Source organism: Gorilla gorilla, chromosome 15, assembly GCF_029281585.2.
Source record: "Gorilla gorilla gorilla isolate KB3781 chromosome 15, NHGRI_mGorGor1-v2.1_pri, whole genome shotgun sequence".
In the NCBI taxonomy this organism is placed as follows: domain Eukaryota; kingdom Metazoa; phylum Chordata; class Mammalia; order Primates; family Hominidae; genus Gorilla; species Gorilla gorilla.
The window spans coordinates 81,164,555-81,186,362 of NC_073239.2; the positions used below are offsets into that span (position 1 = coordinate 81,164,555).

Sequence of the window (21,808 nt, forward strand, 5' to 3'; positions counted from 1 at the left end):
CAGGCTGGTCTCGAATTCCTGGGCTCAAGTGATCCTCCTGCTTTGGCCTCTGAAAGTGCTGGGATTACAGGCATAAGCCACCACACCCGGCCCAATAATTAAGTTTTAGTGAAATAGAAAGGTGGAACCAAAATAACAAACAATAACATGCAAAATCAGAGAGGAATGATTTTGGTTAGAATTTCTAAGATTCTTTTTTGGGAAGATAGAAGCTTAAATTCTCAAACTAATCAAGAACACGTTACAAAACATAAACGTCATTAAAGGAACTGAAACATGGCCAAACATGGTGGCTCACACTTGTAATCCCAGCACTTTAGGAGGCCAAAGGTGGTTTCGGCGGGTGGTGGGGGAGGGGACGAATCACTTGAGGCCAGGAGTTCAAGACCAACCTGGGCAACATGGTGAAACCCCATCTCTACTAATAATACAAAAATTAGCTGGGCATGGTGGCAAATGCCTGTAATCCTAGCTGTTTAGGAAGGTGAGGCAGGAGAATCACTTGAACCTGGGAGGCGGAGGCTGCAGTGAGCCAAGATCACACCACTGCACTCCAGCCCGGGTGACACAGCGAGACTCTGTCTCAAAAGAAAAAAGGGAATTGAAACAGAATGTATGACTTTTAAACTAGCAAAAGAAGAAAAAGAAAACATAAAAAAGTGATCAACTCCTAAAAGGGAAGAAGTAGAAAATACATAATAAAATTTTTTAAATCACAAAATAAGATGATAGAAATGAACCCAAATATCAGTTATCACAATAAACAAAAAATACCAAATTGACCATTTAAGAGTGACTCTGAAATTATACATATTTTTAAATCTAGACATAGATTAGGTGTAAGAGATATACCTAACATATAGAAAAACAAAGTAGACAGATAGAAAAATATATAACAGGCAAAATTAACCAAATAAATTGACATTACTCTATTGATACCAGACAAATAAACTTTAAGGCAAAAATTATTATTATAGATAAGGAGACTCATCGCTAGAATATTTTAAAAAGATAAATAATTCTAAACTCATACACTTCAAAACAACAAAGGCCAGGTGCGCTGGCTCACGCCTGTAATCCCAGCAATTTAGGAGGCCAAGGTGGGCGGATCACCTGAGGTCAGGAGTTTGAGACCAGCCTGGCCAAAATGGAGAAACCCCATCTCTACTACAAATACAAAAATTACCCAGGCATGGTGGTGCATTCCTGTAGTCCCAGCTACTCAAGAGGCTGAAGCAGGAGAGTCGCACAAACCCAGGAGGCACAGTGAACCAAGACCGTGCCATGCACTCCAGCCTGGGTGACAGAGCAAGACTTGGGTTGAAAAAATAAATAAATAAATAGACAAACAATAAAACACAGCCTCCAAACACAATACAAAAAGTAACTGAAAGAAAAAGAGAAACTGACAGATGCAGTATTATAATGGGCTATTTAAACCTCTCTCTCAACAGCTGAAAGAGCAAAAAGTCAGAATGCAGAATATTTGAACCACATAATTAACAAGCTTGATCTACAAAGGCCATAGATATTTTGAAAAAATTATCACATACTAGGAAATGAAGAAAATCTTAAAATAGGTATTATTCAGATCATATTCTCTGACGATAAGAAAAATGGAAATCAACAACAAAAATATAACTTCCAAATCCCTATACATTTGAGCACCAACATCTTTATAAGTTTTCATTGGTTAAAGACAAAAATGTAAAATGGAAATTAAGAAAGACATGTTGTAAGTAAGGATGTCATTAGCATGGTTATAACTTTTATATGAATTTCCCTTATAAAAAGAAACCCTAAAAGTTGAAATCTGCAAAATGCTTGGTTTTATACACCCATCATTATATTTATTCACTAAATCAATTGTTTACACTTTTAAAAATAAATATTAGTTAGAAAATGTGAGCAAATTTAAATTATTGGCTCCCAGGAAAATTTGTCAGAATTTCCTCTTAACATTGACTAGTTATAGTAGAAGGAAGGGCTCTATTTATTCAGAAAATTTGAACCAAATTTACTGCTAAAAGAATTAAAGGCCTAAAATACAATTCATTTTATTAGTAATCAAGTAGAATGCTAAGGTCAATTATACACCCAGGATAAAATGGAGCAAAATGTATGTTTTTCTTAATTTTTTTAATATACTTTAGGTTCTGGGATACATGTGCAGAACATGCAGGTTTGTTACATAGGTATGCACATGCCATGGTGGTTTGCTGCAAAAGGTATAGTTTTAAAAAGCACCTTTCTGCTAGGCAAGGTGGCTCATGCCTGTAATCCCCCAGCACTTTGAGAGGCTGAGGCAAGGGGATCACTTGAGCCCAGGAGTTCAAGACTAGCCTGGGCAACATAGTGAAATCCTGTCTCTACAAAAAATACAAAAATTAGCCAGGCGTGGTGGTGCACACACCTGTAGTCCCAGGTACTCGGGAGGCTGAGGTGGGAGAATCAATTGAGCCCCAGGAGGTAAAAGTTGCAGTAAGCCAAGATTGCACCACTGCACTCCAGCCTGGGCTGCAGCAGAGTGATACCCTGTCTCAAAAAGAAAAAAAAAAAAAAACACCTTTCTGATCATACATTTCTCTTTTGTAGAGTATAGAGTATATAAGGATAAGGAATTTACAAAACAGATTTATATACCCTTTACATACCCAAAGTGAGAGATTTTGAATTCATACGTTCAAATTTACTTGACAAATTTTCACTGACAAAGTCTAACATTCTAGGTCCTGTAGTGAATTCTGGGGGTTCTAGACTCAATAAATAAAGCCCTTGACAAGGAGCTCATTTTTCTATCAAGGATGTTTCTAGTGTTGTGGCTTTGACACTGTAACCTAGGCAGCTGCCTCTGAGTGAGCTTAATGAGCAGCTCCACCAAATCGAGTGCTCCATATTAGGCAGTGGTAAATAGCCCCAGCCAAAGATGATGATGATCGTAGTGATAAATGACACTAAATGGCAGCTAATGTCTACTGGAAGCTTCTATGCACCAGGCATTGCATATTGCACATATCCTGACAGCTACCCTACAGTCCAGGAGCTATTACTGTCTCCAATGTACAGAAGAGGAACCAAACATAAGCTCAGATAACTTGTCTAAGATGGCACAGTTAGAAAATAGCAGAAGCAGGATCTAAACCCAAGCAGTAGCCTAAATCCAGAGCTGGTGCTTTTAACCACTATTTTATACTACCTACCTATCAAATCCCTTTCACAGAAGAGTATACAGCAGGTATATAAAGATATGGCACCCAAAATATGTTGAGCTATTGTCCCAATATGGGGATATAGGCCAAATACATGGCTATTCAGATGGATTTCCTGGCTCCTTACATTTCAGTATATCCTTATAATGAAGTTTCATCCATAAAGTTAGTCTAGGTGGGTGTTGTCCTACCATTATATGACCACATCCATACTTCAGTAGAAAAGACAAGATCAGAAATTCAGAAAAAAAGGGTGATAACAGACTACATGGTTTCAAAATAAAAGAAGCAGGATGGTGCAGGAGGATCCAACAAGCAGGTAGAATCTCTAGTCCTCCAAACCTGATAGAAGAAAAAGCATGCATAGAGGGTTTTGGGGAAGGCAGATAAGAAGAGTGATGGGAAAGGACAGAGACAGAGTTAAGAAAGTTCATCTCTAATGATCTTTCTCTATGGTCAGTGAAGGGCAAAATATCCCATTGTATATGTGCAACAACCCATCTCATTTCTTCCGTAATCTCCAAAGAGAATACAGTCTTTTCTTAGACTTTCTGGCTAAATACAACAACCTTTCTCTCATTCCCTTTTCTATGAAAGCTTCTTTAACTATCCCTCTGTACTCTGTCTCATGAAACGGTGTTGTATCAAAGCTCATATGAGCTTTTCAGGGAAGGAGAGAGAATGGAAGGAAAACTAAAATTGAGTGTCAGATATTGTGCTAAGTCTTCATATATGTTTTCATACTTATTGTTCACAAAACCAAGTGAAGCAGATATCTCTGTTCAGAGACATGAAAACCAAGGGCCAAAGAGGTGATTCAGTAGTTTGAGCACAGTTACAGTCAGCAAGAAGTGATGAAACGAAAATGAAACATAGACTCTATGGGATCCAACCTCCATGCTCTTCCCTGCATACACTGCCTTGAGCCATGAGGGCAATAGCTGTGCAACGGATCCTAGTATAATAAAAGCATTCTTAAGACTAACTTGGAAATCATTTTTTAAGCACACATACATACTCACTTTAAAATAGTTTAACTTAAAACTTAAAACATTTATTTGCAATCTTTTGTCAGAGTGCCAAGGCTTTCTCTTTAAGCATCTGGGCCAATTAGACAAAGTCACTTTTCTGCATAAACATACACATAAGATATTATCTCTGGATTTTCAGTTTCAGCCTCTTTAAAACAAAAACAGAGCAAGAACCTAGATACTTCTAAGGAATTCTGAATTCAGGATCTCCCAAGGTTTATGGGTTTTTTCCCCCAGTCTCACCCATACCTAGCTCAACAGCTATTAGTCCTTTAAGATTTTATTCAAAACTTTCAACTAAACTTCCTCCTCCCCCCACCCCCAGACAGAGTCTCACTCTGTCACCAGGCTGGAGTGTAGTGGTGCGATCTCGGCTCACTGCAAGCTCCACCTCCCAGGTTCAAACTATTCTCCTTCCTCAGCCTCCCAAGTAGCTGGGACTACAGGCACATGCCACCACGCCCGGCTAATTTTTGTATTTTTAGTGGAGACAAGGTTTCACCCTGTTGACCAGGATGGTCTTGATCTCTTGACCTCATGATTTGCATGCCTTGGCCTCCCAAAGTGCTGGGATTACAGGCGTGAGCCACCGCACCCGGCCTTAACTAAACTTTCACAGAAAAAAACCAAACTTGTCTTTTCCTATTCATAATATGTTTGAGTAAATTTTAATTAAATTTTATAATGTAACAATTACAGTGAGTAGAAACAGGTTTGAAAAGAAGCCCACCAGTTTCTGACAAGGATAATGTGAAGTGGTGGGAATGGAAATGTTTAGGTGTTTGAGAGAATAACCAATAATACACGCTGTGAGGCTATGGGCACTGGCAGGATGTTCTACAGAGGAAATGAAGATCATCAGTGACTCTAGGAAGCCAGAGAAGCGTGATCAGATGAAGAGAACTTCTGCTGTAACTGAACTATAATAGCTGAGGGTTCTAATCTGTTACATACACAGAGAAAAGAAAAGGGCAGAGAATGCTCACGAGGCAAAGCTACTAAGAAATTGTCAGGGAGGGCTGGGTACGGTGGCTCACACCTGTAATCCCAGCACTCTGGGAGGCCAAGGCGGGCAGATCACGAGGTCAGGAGATCGAGACCATCCTGGCTAACACGATGAAACCCCATCTCTACTAAAAATACCAAAAAAAAAAAAAAAAAAATAGCCAGGCGTGGTGGCGGGTGCCTGTAGTCCCAGCTACTTGGGAGGCTGAGGCAGGAGAATGATGTGAACCCGGGAGGCAGAGCTTGTAGTGGGCCGAGAATGGGCCACTGCGCTCCAGTCTGGGTGACAGAGTGAGACTCCATCTCAAAAAAAAAAAAAAAAAAAGAAATTGTCAGAGAGTAAAGTGATAAATTTTTGTTTTAAATTTTCAAATAATTACACAGAGAAATTACAACTAACCACAGGTAAAATACTGGCTAGCAGAAGAATAAGTGCAGGCAGAACTGTTCTGAGTACATATAAACAAGCAAGTGAGTACAGACAAGTGAACCAAAATCTAGCCAGGTGGAGAGAGCTGGGTGTTGGCATCTTTGTCAGTTATATACCAAAGTGCTCACTTTTCTTTGTGCATAAAATATATGTGAATGTATGTGAATGTACAAAATACATGTGAATATATGTATGTGAATGTGTTAAATACACATATGTATACACCTATGACTGTCAGAACAAAATCTATGCTGTATGTACTTTTCATAGTTCCATTATGTTTCTGACTCCTACATATTTTTCTACTTCTAGAAAGCTAGACGAGGGGATAGGTGTGAGCCTCCCCATGGCTACCCCAGTAACCCACAAGATATTCTACTTTTTTGTCACAAGTTTTAACCGTGGACATTTACCACGACTTCATCCTTAGAACTGGACTTTTCAAGATCACAGATAGACGGCCACCCAGCCCTGTTTGAGGATTCCAGTGGCTAGAAGTCCCCTAACCCATCTGGCGGCCTATTCTGTGGTCAGACCACTTGAACTCCAGAAAGCTCTTCTCTACCTGGGGCCAAAATCTGCCTCCCACAATCTGTTCCCATTCACCCCAGCTCTGTCCTCTGCAGTTACTGTGGATAAGTCAATGCCCCCTCCAATGTGACAACACGCAAATACTTAATTACTATGTCCCAAATCTTCTCTCTTCCCGGCTACCTGTCCCCAGTTCCTCAAAGGACAGGGCTTTTAGCAAGGCCCATATTCAATGAAAAGGGAAGCAAGCACTCACCACACTTCACCATTCCCACTTCGTAACACTTCCGAAGTCGGCAGGCCTGGCAGCTCTTGCGCCGGTTTTTATCGATTGTACACTGATTTGTAGCTGGACAAATATAATCATTATGTCCTATAGCAGAGTGGGAGGGAAAAAAAGATTATTGCTACAATCTCTTAGTTAAATCTCTTCCTGGTCAACAACACTGATAACACTTTCCAGCTGAGAGACAGGGGACATCTTCTTAATTACCAGTACAGGTACAAAGCCAAAGTCAAGCTACATTGTCACCTTGTTAATGAGTAAAGGAGACCTAGGAACATTTCAATATCCTGGTTTTTGACTAATATGTTATTCTCTGCATATTCTTAGAATTCTCAAAACAGAGATATAAAAATATATCCTTTGGATGTGGAAAATAAGACTAACATTAAATTGATTTGCTCCAAGTCACAGAACTCAAGAGTTGTAAATCAAGTCATCAAATTCAACTTCTTATATTCTTTACATATATCCCTCTTTCGGGTTTAATACAATATTTTAATGGGAATTCATAGTCAAATAAAATAACAAAAGGAACAAATAAAGAAATTAGCAATCTAAATAATGACAGAAAGTACTGCTATTGACAAGAGTTGTGGTGGATTACCGTTCTCAATTCTTCATTCTCTCCGTCAGCCTTGCGACCCTGCAGTGTACTAGAGTGTGCAGAGAGCAAACACTTCCCTACCAGTTGATGTTGGGCTTGACCACAGGACTTTTTATAGCCAATGATATATCAATAGATGTGCTGCTCCAACAGTTTGGCTTGGCCTCTTGAGCTCCTATGAGGTAGCCACTGGTCCAAGAAGAACGTGGGGACATGTGGAACAGACTGACCTCCCACAAAAGCCCAGAACCAAGTGTATGAAGTAGAGCTACTCTAAACAACTCAAAGACACAGAAGTACAGAAAATAAGGCCCATTGTAGTAAAATCCTAAGAGTTTGAACTTGTTAGTTATATAGCAATCTCTAAGACAATGGTACTTTTAATTCTCTTATGCAAGGAAGAGCTAAGAATATTTATATTTCAAAAATTATTTCAGATGCAGTACGAAGAACCAATCAGAGGCAGCAAAACTGATGAGGCCAGGAGACCAGATGACAGCCTGCTGTAGTTGTGCAAATGAGAGATGTCTGGATGGGGTGTTGGTAGGGAGGATGAGGACAGCTACATGGGTTTGAGAAAGGGTTAAGAAATAGAAATTATAATAAAATAGATGAAAAGCAAAAGTGAAAGTGAATAGGGCATTTTAGTGCCTTTCTAATAAACAATATGGCCTGAACATCTTACATTAAGCCTATAATGAACCAGAATTTCAGTGTGGAGAATAAATGAATCTCAATGATAAATGAAATGAGCAAGTCATAAAAGAAAAAAGTCGCAAAATATATGTAGAAGACATGAACATGTAAAGTTCAAAAACAGAGAAAATCAACCTGCATTGTTTACGGATGCACGTGTAGGTGGTAAAACCATACACAGCAAGGAAGGCAGAAAGGAGGACTGTCCCACCTCTGCAGGGAGGGAAGTAGGTGTGGCAGGAGGGACCACCCAAAGGGATTCTGGGCTGCCATTATATTCTATTTCATTGTTTGAGTGCTGGTTACACAGAGATTTGCTCTATAATCATTCTTTAAACTGGACATGTTACATGCAGAATTCTACACATTAGCAAACAATGAAAAGGTAATTTTTTTTTTTTTTTTGAGACAGAACCTTCCTCTGTTGCCTAGGTTAGAGCGCAGTGGCACGATCTCGACTCACTGCAACCTCTGCCCCCCGGGTTCAAGCGATACTCCTGCCTCAGACTCCCAAATAACTGGGATTCAGGCACCCACCACCACGCCCAGCTAATTTTTGTATTTTTAGTAGAGACGGGGTTTGGCCGTGTTGGCCAGTCTGGTCTCGAATTCCTGACCTCAGGTGATCCGCCCGCTTTGGCCTCCCAAAGTGCTGGGATTACAGGCGTGAGCCACCACAGCTGGCCAGAAGAGGTAATTAAAAACCTAATTGTAACTCCAATATTGAAACAGTCTTCACAGTCTCTTAGATCTACATGAATCTCTTATGTTGCAAAGAGATATCTGCACTTCCATGTTTGTTGCAGCATTGTTCATTATAATGTAAGCAAAGAAGATGTATAAGAAGTACAACAATGTTTTTCAAGCTTTCTTAGGCTCCTTTTCTTCTATTACACTTATATTATTAACTATACTTCATATATTTGATTTCAATATATGATTTACAATAACATCTCTAGTATGGCCCAATTTTATTAAAATACTTTGATTTATCGTCTTTTTTTTTTTTCCGAGACAGGGTCTCCCTCTGTTGCCCAGGCTGGAGTTGCAGTGGTGTGATCTCAACTCACTGCAACCTCCACCTCCTGAGCTTAAGCAATCCTCCCATCTCAGCCTCTCATGTAGCTAGGACTCCCACTTTCCCCACTCCCACTACCCTTCCTAGCCTCTGGCAACCAACCTGCTACTTTATCCCCACGACTTCAATTGTTTTCTTTTTCTTTTTTGGAGATGGAGTCTCTCTCTGTCACCCAGGCTGGAGTTCAGTGGCATGATCTCGACTCACTGCAACCTCCACCTCCCGGGTTCAAGCAATTCTCCTGCCTCAGCCTCCCGAGTAGCTGGGACTACAGGCGCATGCAGCCACACCCAGCTAATTTTTTGTATTTTAGTAGAGACAGGGTTTCACCGTGTTGCCCAAGCTGGTCTTGAACTCCTGAGCTCAGGCAATCTGCCTGCCTCGACCTCCCAAACTGCTAGGATTACAGGCATGAGGCACTGCAATTGTTTTTATTTTTAGCTCCCACAAATAAGTGAGAACATGGGAGGTTTGTCTTTGTGTGTCTGGTTATTTCACTTAACATGACCTCCAGTTGCATCTGTGTTGTTGCAAGTGACAGGATCTCATTCATTTTATGGCCGAATAGTGGTGTATATGTTCCACATTTTCTTTATCTATATTCACCTGTGGATGGACACTTAGGTTGCTTCCAAATCTTGGCTATTGTGAACAGCACTGCAACAAACATGGGAGTGCAGATATCTCTTCGATATACTGATTTCCTTTCTTTTGGGTACATACCCAGCAGTGGGATTGCTGGATCATATGGTAGCTCTATTTTTAGTTTTTTGAGGAAACTTCAAACTGTTCTCCATAGTAGTTGTACTAATTTACAATCTGACCAACAGTATACCAGGGTTCCCTTTTCTCTACATCCTCACTAGCATTTGTTATTGCCCATCTTTTGGATATAAGCCACTTTGGGGTAAGATGGTATCTCATTGTAGTTTTGATTTGCATTTCTCTGATAATTAATGATGTTGAACTCCTTTTCATATACCCATTTGCCATTTGTACATCTTCTTTTGAGAAATGTTTACTCAGCTCTTTTGCCCATTTTTAAATTGGATTATTAAGTTTTTTTCTAGAGTTGTTTGAGCTCTTTCTATATTCTGATTGTTAATCCCTTGTCAGATGTTTGCAGATATTTTCTCCCATTCTGTGGGTTGTCTCTTCACTTCATTGATTGTTCCTTTGCCATGCAAGCAGTTTTTTAACTTGATGTGATTCCATTTGTCCATTTTTGCTTTGGTTGCCTGTGCTTGTGGGGTGTTATTACTCAAGAAATCTTTGCCCCAACCAATGTCCTGAAGAGTATCCCCGTGTTTTCTTTTAGTAGTTTCATAGTTTGAGGCCTTAGATTTAAGTCACTCATCCATCTGGACTTGATTTTTGTATATGGTGAGAGATAGGGATCTAGTTTTATTCTTCTGTACATGGATATCCAGTTTTCCCAGCACCATTTATTGAAGAGACTATTGTCAAAAATGAGTTAACTGTAGATGTATGAATTTGTTTCTGGGTTCTCTATTCTGTTCCATTGATCCCTATGTCTGTTTTAGGCTAGTACCACATTGTTTTGGCTGCTATAGCTCTATGGTATAATTTATAGTCAGGTAATGTGATTCTTCCACAGTTTTGATATTTTTGCTCAGAATAGCTTTGGTTATTCTGGATCTTTTGTGGTTCCATACAAATTTTAGGGTTGTTTTTTCTATTTCTGTGAAAATATCATTGGTATTTTGATAAAATTGCATTGAATCTGTATATTGCTTTGGGTAGTATGGACATATTAATTCCTCCATTCCATGAACATGGAATATCTTTCCATTTTTTTGTGTCCTCTTCAATTTCTTTCACCAGTGTTTTATAGTTTTCATTGTAGAGAACTTTCACTTATTTGGTTAATTTAATTCCCAGGTATTTTATTTGTAGCCACTGTAAATGAGATCACTTTAGATTTTTTTTTCAGATTGTTTGCTGTTGGCATATAGAAATGCTACTGATCCTGCAACTTTACTGAATTTATTAGATCTAATAGTTTTTTGGTGGAATTTTTCAATTTTTCCAAATATAAGATCATCAGCAAACTAGGATAATTAGACTTCTTCCTTTCCAATTTAGATGCCCTTTATTTCTCTTTTCTGATTGCTCTAGCTAGGACTTCCAGTACTATGTTGAATAACAGTGGTGAAAGTGGGCATCCTCATCGTGTTCCATATAGAGGAAAGGCTTTCAGTTTTTCCCCATTAAGTGTGATACTAGCCGTGGGTCTGTTATATGTCTGTTATTGGGTTGAGGTATATTCTGTCTACACCCAGTTTTTTTAGGGTTTTTATCATGAAGGGATGTTGAATTTTACCAAATGCCTTTTCAGCATCAATTGAAATTATATGGTTTTCCACCTTCATTCTGTTGATATGGTGCATCAAATTAATTTGCATATGTTGAACCATCCTTGCATCCCTGGGATAAATTCCACCTGGTTATGATGAATAATCTTTTTAATGTGTTGTTGCATTTGGTTTGTATTTTATTGAGGATTTTTACATCAATATTCATTGGGGATATTGGTCTGTCATATTCTTTCGATGTTTCTTTGGTTCTGGTATCACGGTAATACTGGTCTCACGGAATGATTTTGAAACTATTCCCTCCTCCTTCTCTATTTTTCAGAATTGTTTGAATAGGATTGGCATTAGTTCTTCTTTAAATGTTCGGTAAAATTCTGGATGAAGCCATCAGTCCTGGCTTTTCTTTGCTGAGAGACTTTTTTTTTTTTTTTTTTTTTGAGACCTGATCACACTCCATCACCCAGGCTAGAATGCAGTGGTGCAATCTTGTCTTACCACAGCCTTGACTTCCTGGTCCCAAGCTATCCTCCCACCTCAGCCTCCTGAAGAGCTGGGACTACAGACGCATACCACCACACCTGGCTAATTTGTAATTTTTTTTTTTTTTTTTTGTAGAGATAGGGATCTCTGTGTGTTGTCCAGGCTAATCTTGAACTCCTGGGTTAAGGTGATCCTCCTGCCTTGGCTTCCCAAAGTGCTGGGATTATAGGTATGAGCCATTGTGCCCAGCTTGCTGGGAGACTTTTTATAACAGCTTCAATCTTGTTACTTGTTACTGGTATGTTCAGGTTTCGGATTTCTTCATAGTTCAATCTTAACAGTATGTATGTGTCTAGGAATTTATCCATTTCTTCTAGGTTTTCCAAATTATTGTCATATAGTTGCTTATAATAGCCTATAATGATCCTTTAGATTTCTGCGGTATCAGTTGTAACGTCTCCTTTTTCATCTGATTTTATTCAACTCTTCTATCTTTTTTTAAAAAAAATTAGTCTGGCTAAAGATTTGGCAGGTTTATTTTCTAAAAAAAAACCTTCATATTTTGTCAATCTTTTGTGTTGTTTTCTTGGTTTCAATTTCATTTATTTCTGCTTTGATCTTTTTATGAATATTTCTTTTCTTCTATTAATTTTGGGTTTGGCTTGCTCTTGCTTTTCTAGTTCTTTAAGATACATCATTAGGTTGTTTACTTCAAGATTTTCTACTTTTTAGATGTAGGCACTTAAGCTATAAACTTTCCTCTTAGTACTGCTTTCACTGTATCCTAAAGGTTTTGGTATGTTGTCTCCATTACCATTTGTTTCAAGAAATTTTTAATTTCCTTCTTAATTTCTTCATTGACACACTGGTTGTTCAGGAGTATATGGTTTAATTTCCATGTTTGTATAGTTTCCAAAATTCTTTATTGATTTCTAGTTTTATTCCATGGTGGTCAAAGAAGGTACTTGATTTGATTCCAGTTTTTTTGAATGTTTTAACACTTGTCTTGTGGCCTAATATATGGTATATCCTTCAGAATGATCCATGTGCTGAGGAAAAGAATGTGTATGTTGCAGCCACTGGATGAAATATTCTGTAAATATCTATTAGGTCCATTTGGTCTTTAGTGCAGATTAAGTCTGACATTTCTTTGTTGATTTTGTGTCTGGATGATCTGTTCGATGCTGAAAGTGGGGTGTTAAAGTGTCCAGCTATTACCATATCAGTCTGTCTCTCTCTTTAGCTCTAATGATATTTGCTTTATATATCTGTGTGCTCCAGACATATTTACAATTGTTATATTCTCTTGCTGAATTGACATCTTTATTATTAGTGACCTTTTTTGTCTCTTTTTATAGTTTTTGTCTTGAACTCTATTTGGTCTGGTCTAAGTATAGCTACTCCTGCTCTTTTTTGGTTTCCATTTGCATGAAATATTTTTCCATCCCTTTATTTTCAATCTACATGTGTCTGAGGTGGGCTGATCTCCTGAGGTCAGGAGTTCGAGACCAGCCTGGCCAATATGGTGAAACCCCATCTCTACTAAAAATACAAAAATTAGCCAGGCGTGGTGGTGGGTGTCTGTAATCCCAGCTACTTGGGAGGCTGAGGCAGGAGAATCCCTTGAACCTGGGAGTCGGAGGTTTCAGTGAGCCGAGATTGCACCATTACACTCCAGCCTGGATGACAGAGTGAGACTCTGTCTCAAAAAAAAAGAAAAAAAAAGTTGTACTTATTGTTTTTCATTGGTTCTTCCTTTAGACTTTCTACTCAAAATATGAGGTTACAAACCACAATTAACAGTGTTATATTATTCTGTGGTTTTCTATGTACTTACTATTACCAGTAATGAAAATAGGTAAATTTTATTGTATGCATATTATATCTCAAACTCAACTTTTAAAAATTGACTCCCATATTTTAAATCAATGAAAAATGAATGGATTTATTCAGTAAAATGATGTGGAGAAAATTAACTAGAGATAAACACATTTGGTTATTTCATTCAGTATGCCAAAATAAATTTCTTTTGAATTAAATAATAAAATGTAAAAACAAACTATTAAATAACAAAATATGTGCAAAAGTTTATATAATGCCTGGGTATGAAAGGACTTTTTTTAGGCTTAAAAACTATACACAAAACTATCAAAGTTGGTAATATTTGACTATTTAAAGATTAAATATTTCTGCATATCAAAATCAGAGTCAAGTGGAAAAAATATTTGTCATACATGTAATAATAGGTTAATATATAAAGCACACAATAAATTTATCAAGCAAATGTCAGAACCCAATATAAAAACGGGCAAAAGCTCTGAGTAAAGAAGATAAAAGAGAAAATACAAATGGCAGATAGATTTATGAGAAAACATTTACCTCACTAATAAAGAGAAGCAAATTGAAACCAAAAGATACTATACATCACCTATCAATGTAGCAAGGTTTTTTTCTTTTTGATAAGAGTCAATGCTACCAAGAGGTTGGAAGAAGCGACACACTGCTGGTAAAAGAGCAAGTCTGTACAACCTTCTTAAGACTTGAACACTTGAAAACATCTGTCAAGAACTTTAAACATTAATACACCCTGACCCCACAGATTTGTTCTAAAAATATATCCAGAGAAACTATTATTTTTTTCAAAACTTCATGAACAAATAAAGTAACCATAGCATTAAAACAATGAAAATAATTGATAGGGTCTTCAATAATAAAGAGTTAAATAAATTAAATCTGATCATAAGATAGAATATTACACAGTTGTGCAGTTGTGAAAAGGGTCTCTGGAAATTTAACAACAGAAATGCTTATACGACAATATTAAGTGAAAAATGATACAGAACTCTGTGTATAAGCCCAATTAATTTTGAAAAATCATATTCAAGGAATTGGTAAGTGCCACTAGTGAACAAAATGGACAAAAATCCTTGCCCTCATGGAATCTATAATCTATTGTCTTGTTCACCACTGCATCCATAGAGCCTGGTACAATGCTCAATAAATATTTGTTAAATGAACACCAATAGCAAAGAGAACAAAAAGTAAAGGATAAGCTCGAAAAATAAGCCATGCTGTCATCTGGACCAGATGAAGTGATGAGGTCCTTCTCCCTATGTCCTCCTTCCTCTGTGCTCCATAACCCAGTAGAGAAACAACAGCACTTATCACTCTGACGGCAACTCATTGTGTGAAGAAGCCAACAAAGTATCAATGGAAAAGCAAGCACAACACAGCTTCCAGTGCATTTGTACAGTGAAGGGGACAGGTACATGACTAAGATATGGTCAATTAGCTTATAAATCAAGTTAGCAAGACAAGTTTAAAATTATTAAAAAACATAAGAATGGGCCAGGTGTGGTGGCTCACACCTGTAATCCCAGCACTTTGGGAGGCCGAGGCGGGCAGATCACGAGGTCAGGAGATCGAGACCATCCTGGCTAACATGCCGAAACCCTGTCTCTACTAAAAATACAAAAAATTAGCAGGGTGTGGTGGCCAGCTCCTGTAATCCCAGCTACTTGGGAGTCTGAGGCAGGAGAATGGTGTGAATCTGGGAGGCAGAGCTTGCAGTAAGCCGAGATTGTGCCACTGCACTTCAGCCTGGGTGACAGAGTGAGACTCCATCTCCAAAAAAAAAAAAAAAAAAGTTACATGCAAGGAATTTCTCAATACTGTACCATCCTGGCCTATTTGAGACAATTTTAAAAATGAGTGGCCACTTTCAGTTACTGCAATGCACTTACATCAAAGACAGGAAGCATGCAAAGAAAGGATCATTTAGGCACTACAACTGTACAACTGTAACAGCTTTAACTCTTTCCTCTTTGCACATTTAGAATTTGACATTCCTGTCTGATGCAGCAGGAAGGAAGAAACAACACAGAGAAGCAAAGGAAATTTACTTTCAATTGTTATTAGCTGTAGTCTCAGGGATCAAAGATGTTTCAAGCAGACCGATGTTTCCCCAAAAGCAAAAAAAAAAAAAAAAAAAGAAGGATCTCTTTTTAAAAGATATGGTTAGTAGTAATAGGTCCAAACGTTCTTAAAGGGTAAAATCCTAGAAACTCAGCAAGATAGAAAATAGTCATCGTATCAAGAATTCAGATCAGAATTTCAGAAAATCTATGTTGTTCTTATCATATAGCCAGGAAATGGACTTGGCCTTATAATCTACTGTTAAGGTTGTCACAAATAAAATATTTGAGCACTGAATATGTTTTCATATAATCAACCTTATTTCATCTTTAGAAAATCCCTACGAGTATCTCCATTTCACAGAGGAGGAAATAGGCTAGGAGGTGAAGTCGCAGAGCTAGTAATTATAAAATCCAGGACAAAGAGGCTGCCATTCGTACAGGGTGAATTTCAGGGGACAGGTAGGAAGGTGACTACCAACATTTCACTCCTCACCATATCCTGGATTCTATCAGTATTTCTCTGCTTGAGGTAAAACATCCTCTTAGAGTTATCAATGGGTGAGTTAATTTAGTAAATTGCTATTTGCCATTTACACACTATGAATTCCCTCAACATTGCTTTTCTTAACTTGCAAAGAACAAAGCATTGGGGCTTTGATAGAAAAAGGAAGGGAGCTTTCAGATGGAAACATAGGGTGTTGCCTGGGAGGGAGCAATTGAGGGACAGGTTATGGGGCAAATAGAGAAAACAAGAGTAAGCAAGAAAGTGACTTCAGCAAATCAGGGCTGGCACGGGAGAAGGAGTGTAGCAAAGACACATGCAGGGAGATGAGCTGACCGGCCTTGAAATCAGGGGTGCACAACTTGAAGTTTATAAACCAAAAAATAAAATTCTAAGGCCCCTCAACCATCTGAATGGGTCCCTCCTCTTAGCCAAGGGCATTACAAAGTTAACCTGAAAAATAAGTTTAGGCCATGATGGAACAAGGGAGACAGACATGGTTCATTATACCCTCCCTCCCCTTTTGGAATCACTGATAGAACAGACCCTTTAAGACCCCTAAGAAACATTTACAATCTATTCTCTCTGAAGCCTGCTACCTGGAGGCTTCATCTGCATGATAAAACCCTGGTCTCCGCAATCCCTTATTGTAACCCAATCATTGCTTCCTATTGATAATAATTCTTTCAATCAATTGCCAATCAGAAAATCTTTGAACTGCCTGTGACTTGGAAGCCCCTGCTTTCAGTTGTCCTGCCTTTTCAGGCTGAATCAATGTACATCTTACATGCATTGATTAATGCCTTATGTCTCCCTAAAATGTATAAGACCAAGTTGTGGCCTGACCACCTTGGGCACATGTTCTCAGATCTCCTGAGGGCTATGTCACAGGCCATTTGTCACTCATATTTGGCTCAGAATAAATCTCTTCAAATATTTTACAGAGTTTGATTCTTTTCATCAACAAGTTGATTTAAAAAAAAAAAATCCAGAAGGAGTTTAGAGAAAGTTAGGGAAATAATCTAAACACAGCCCAGAAAACAAGGGGATTGTGAACTGAGACCCTCCTAGCCTAGGGGAAGAAATGTGTCTAGATCAATTCTCAAAGTCCACTGTAGCTGAATTCCTGATTTCTGACCATTTCCATAAAATGTGTTTATTCTTTCTTCCTCAGGAGCCAGCCCACCATCATGACTGTTAAGCATGCTATATATTAAATTTAAGTAAAAGAAAGAAACAATCTTTGCAACTCCTTGTGAGCACATTTTTTCCAAGAGACAGCTTTACAAGGTTGTAACTCGATGTCTTCTATCCAACACCCATGTGGGTGAACGAGGGGTAAGACCCATTCGAGTTGGCTGTATAATCTTGGGGTTCTGGGGTTGAAATCTGCAATTCCACCCCACCACCCAACCCACTTCCAAACACACATGATCCTCTGAACTGCTCATCAAATACTTTGTGTGGCCAAACAGGCCAGTGGTGACATTTCTGCCAAGTCATCTCTGCAAAATTGTTTGAAAGCAAAAGTATGAAACTAAAGAAGCAGTTAACAATTCTCTTGTACCTTGAATGCTTCTTTTAAAAAAGGCCTTACATCCTTCACACGACCAGACTCCATAGTGATATCCCGATGCGTAATCGCTGCAGACAGCGCAGAAGTGAGCGTCCCTCTTTGAACTTGGACCAGTAACAGGGCTGGTGCAACGGTTCCCACTAACCTTCCTTTTCAGTGTCTCTCTAGGGAGCAAAGAAAATATCCATTGAATAGAGCATAAAAGGGAAAGGAAGGGCTTTCTAGGAAAAAAAAAAATATCATGAACATTACCTAATTTAATCTCTTTTTCCTCCAGGGTTCCTGGTAAGTATATTCCCGGAAATCTGATACAGCAAAGCTTTTGATACTGATATCATATCTACAAACAGCCACGCTGTGGGGAATGACTAATGTTTGAAAGTGGGTAGGTGAGTTTATGCCCATCCACGTGATGCTGATGAGCATTTGTCACTGCTGAAGACCAGTCATAGCCATGGGGTGGGGGCTACATCTCTAAGTGTAATGAAAGGAGTGGCCAGATCAAACCTTACCCACAGGTCTGAACCACAGGCAGGATATGCATTGGTCTTCTGTAGGTACTAGAGTTCATGAATGCTGCATGGATGGGTGTGAAGGCATTCAACCACTTCCAAACATCAGTCATTCCCAACAGCATTGCTAAGCAGCCCTTCAGACATTTGAAGTTCCCATTTAAATGGAGAACAAACATCTCACACTCTGCAATTTCAGATAAAGGTCTAGATTTAAAATAACTTTCAGGTTGGGCGCAACGGTTCATGCCTGTAATCCTAGCACACTGGGGAGCCAAGGTGGGCGTATCATCTGAGGCCAGAAGTTCGAGACCAGCTTGGCCAACAAGGTGAAACCCTATCTCTACTAAAAATACAAAAATTAGCCAGACATGGTGGTGCACACCTGTAATCCCAGCTACTTTGGAGGATGAAGCAGGAGATTGCTTGAACCCGGGAGGCAGAGGTTGCAGTGAGCCAAGACTGCGCCACTGCACTCCAGCCCGGGCAACAGAGTGAGACTCCATCTCAAAAAAATAAAATAAAAATAACTTTAAGAGGAATAACAAATGTACTTTAAGTTACCTTGAGATGAATGTGAGACAAGAAAAAGGGGGGAGAGAAGAGAAAGGGAGAGAGAAAAAAGAAGAGAGAAGAGAAGAGAGAGAACAAGCAAGTGCCTGGCCTGGAAAGGCTTGGAAGGAAGCAGAGGCTCAATGCTGGACCACAGGCAAGAGGTTCATAAAGGAACGAAGAGTCTAACAAGGGATCCCCAGGCAGCCTCCAAAACACATCTGGCTAGTTCCTGATGTTGCCAGGCATGGTTCTTTTGGAAAGGGAATGGTAAAGGTATTATTGATTTATAAATGAAGGTAATTATATCATGGATTAATTTGCCCAAAAATTTGGGCAGAACTTTGATTATAATTCATGCTCGGAAACAAAATATGTCTTCCTTTAAAGAAGGAAGGAGAAAAAAAAAAACAAACCATTACTTTAAAAAAGTTATACACAATGTTTATATTCTCTTTATTTTACCAATGAGTAAAATGTTTTTAAAAGAAGAAAAATAATGGTGCAATGTTACTGTCTCAAAGTTTTATGATAATATTTGAAAGTAATGAATTTCAATATCCAACATGCCCTTAGTACTTTGTTTTAGATGTTTATCTCCCCCTCTCCTTTCTCATTATACGATCCCTTCCCTTCATACCTATGATTATCATTAGAAATATTAATAATTAGATGGAAATAATCCATTATGTTACCTTGCATTTAAAGAGTACACATATCCTTTTTAACTTCAGGGAATGTCAACCGAAGCTTATACTTCAATAGTTTCCACCAATCTTTATATAATGTTATTATTTTAGATCATGGTTAAAAAGCTTATACCAATCATCTGTCTTTTCATGCTTCGCATGTCTAGAATTTCACTTAAGTTGTAATACTATCACAGTTACTTTTATCCTGGAAACAATTTGTCATGAACATTAAATTGTGGTTTCACTATAAGAAGACTTTAAAACTGGAAGTAAAGTAAAAATTCATTTTTCAAATCCAAATAACTCCATTAAGAGTGACTTAAGTTCAGACTAGGCACAGTGTTCATCACGTCTGTAATCCCAGCACTTTGGGAGGCCAAGGCAGGCGGATCATTTGAGGTCAGGAGTTCAAGACCAGCCTAGCCAACATGGTGAAACCCTGTCTCTACTAAAAATTTAAAAAATGAGCTGGGCGTGGTGGCACGCGCCTGTAATCCCAGCTACTCGGGAGACTAAGGCACGAGAATTGCTTGAACCCAGGAGGTGAAGGTTGCAGTGAGCTGAAATCGTGCCATTATACTCCAGTCTGAGTGACAGAGCGAGACCCTGTCTCAAAAAAAGAAAAGGAGTGACTTAAGTTCAGTCTTTACTGTATATAGACAGTAGTCATGATAGCAAATTCTCCCCACAACACTGATGTACACATACCAGTTTTTAATGAGAACTAAAATATCAGAATAGAACAGGGCATCCTGTGTTTTGGGTGCTGTAAGTAAACTATGTAATTAATAAAATAAAGACCTTGTCTAACATATTATTTCCTTCTCACTAAACCATAAAGTGATTTGAGAAATGGCTAGCAACTATAATTCAGAATGAAGACTGGACTTACCTGTTTACAGGTAAGGTGTGTTCTAGCGATCTTGCTTCACACCAGGGACTCTTTTGAGGTTCCGCATACAGATGTGATAACTGGCGATGGACCGCTAAAGGAGAAAGGTGCCCAGGTGTTGGCCACAACACATTTGGGCTTGTGGTCTGCCGACCAGGCCCACCTTCCAAGTTAGTGACATTGCTGGGAATGCTGTAATTCATCACAGCAGGGCTATAGAATGTCATGGCTGGATATTCATGGTGGCTGTCTACATAGGAGGAAGGTATGTATATGGAGCCGTGCTCCAGGGGTAAGATGGATTGACTGCAGTTGTAGGAGGAAGGAGAATTAAGGCTAGATGGTGAGTTTTTTATATCCATGTCTTGAGATAACAGCTGAGAAAACACCTTGCAAGAAGAGGCACAAAGGTCATTATAATGTTCTCAAAGATTCGTGGGCAAGTATAATGGCTGTAAAGAAACACAGAAGATATTGCCAAGTTAGTTAGAGCTACAGGTGTAACTATGAAAATTTAAATATTTTCATTAAAAAAATACATACGTTTGTATGAGATTACAAATACATCCTGAAAAATATACATGAAAATATTAACCTCAGAGGAGTGGGAATGTGAGGCATGAAACTCACATTTTCTGCTTCATTCATCTCTTCATTGCTTGTTTGTTTAATCAAGAGTTTAAGCACAAGAGTTTAATCATGAAAATTTATTATAAAATAGTCTTTAAAACCAAAAAACACAGGATTAAATAAAAATGAAAGTTCTTATGGAAAAATAAGCAAGAATAACCAAGTAAACGCTAAAAGAGAAGATCAATGAGCAAGGCTAGTCTCAACCAATATTAAAATACGCTATGAGGCCAAGCGTAGTGGCTCACGCCTGTAATCCCAATACTTTGGGAGGCTGAGGTGGGCAGATTACTTGAGGTCAGGAGTTCGAGACCAGCCTGGGCAACATGGTGAAACCCCGTCTCTACTAAAAATTAGCCAGGAATGGTGGCATGTGCCTGTTGTCCCAGCTACTCAAGAGGCTGAGGTGGGATTGCTCAAGCCCAGGAGGCAGAGGCTGTAGTGAGCAGAGATCGTGCCACCGCGCTCCAGCCTGGGTGATAGAGTGAGACCCTGTCTCAAAAAAAAAAAAAAAAAAAAAAGAGAGAGATTACCATTTCTGAAAAAAAATAAGTTTTAAAAAGAAAGAAAACACATTATGAATCTCCAATAATAAAAAACAATGGGTATTAGCTGAAGAGACTGACCAGTGTAACTGTGTCACTTATCAATCTGTTGCTTCTCAGTTTTGTTTTGGTTTTGTCTTTGTTTTTGAGACAGGGTCTCACTCTGTCACCCAGGCTGGAGTACAGTGGCGTGATCTCAGCTCACTGCAACCTCCTGCCTCCCAGGTTCTAGTGATTCTCCTGCCTCAGCCTCACGAGTAGCTGAGACTATGGGTGTGCACCACTGTGACTGGCTAATTTGTTG

General features: G+C 38.8%; 1 protein-coding gene across 3 annotated transcripts in view; it reads right to left on the reverse strand.

Annotated features, from left to right (window-relative positions):
* Positions 1-20,782, reverse strand: part of ESR2 (estrogen receptor 2) — a 55,233-nt gene extending 34,451 nt beyond the window's left edge. For all 3 annotated transcript variants that reach the window (XM_019009767.3, XM_019009769.3, XM_004055283.5), the window contains exons 1-3: positions 20,330-20,782; positions 17,673-17,845; positions 6,463-6,579 (exon numbers count right to left, since the gene is read on the reverse strand). In XM_019009767.3, coding sequence (XP_018865312.3) covers positions 6,463-6,579; positions 17,673-17,845; positions 20,330-20,691 — 652 coding nt within the window. In that variant the 5' untranslated portion in view covers positions 20,692-20,782. The remainder of the gene's footprint in view (positions 1-6,462; positions 6,580-17,672; positions 17,846-20,329) is intronic.
* Positions 20,783-21,808: the final 1,026 nt, after the last annotated feature.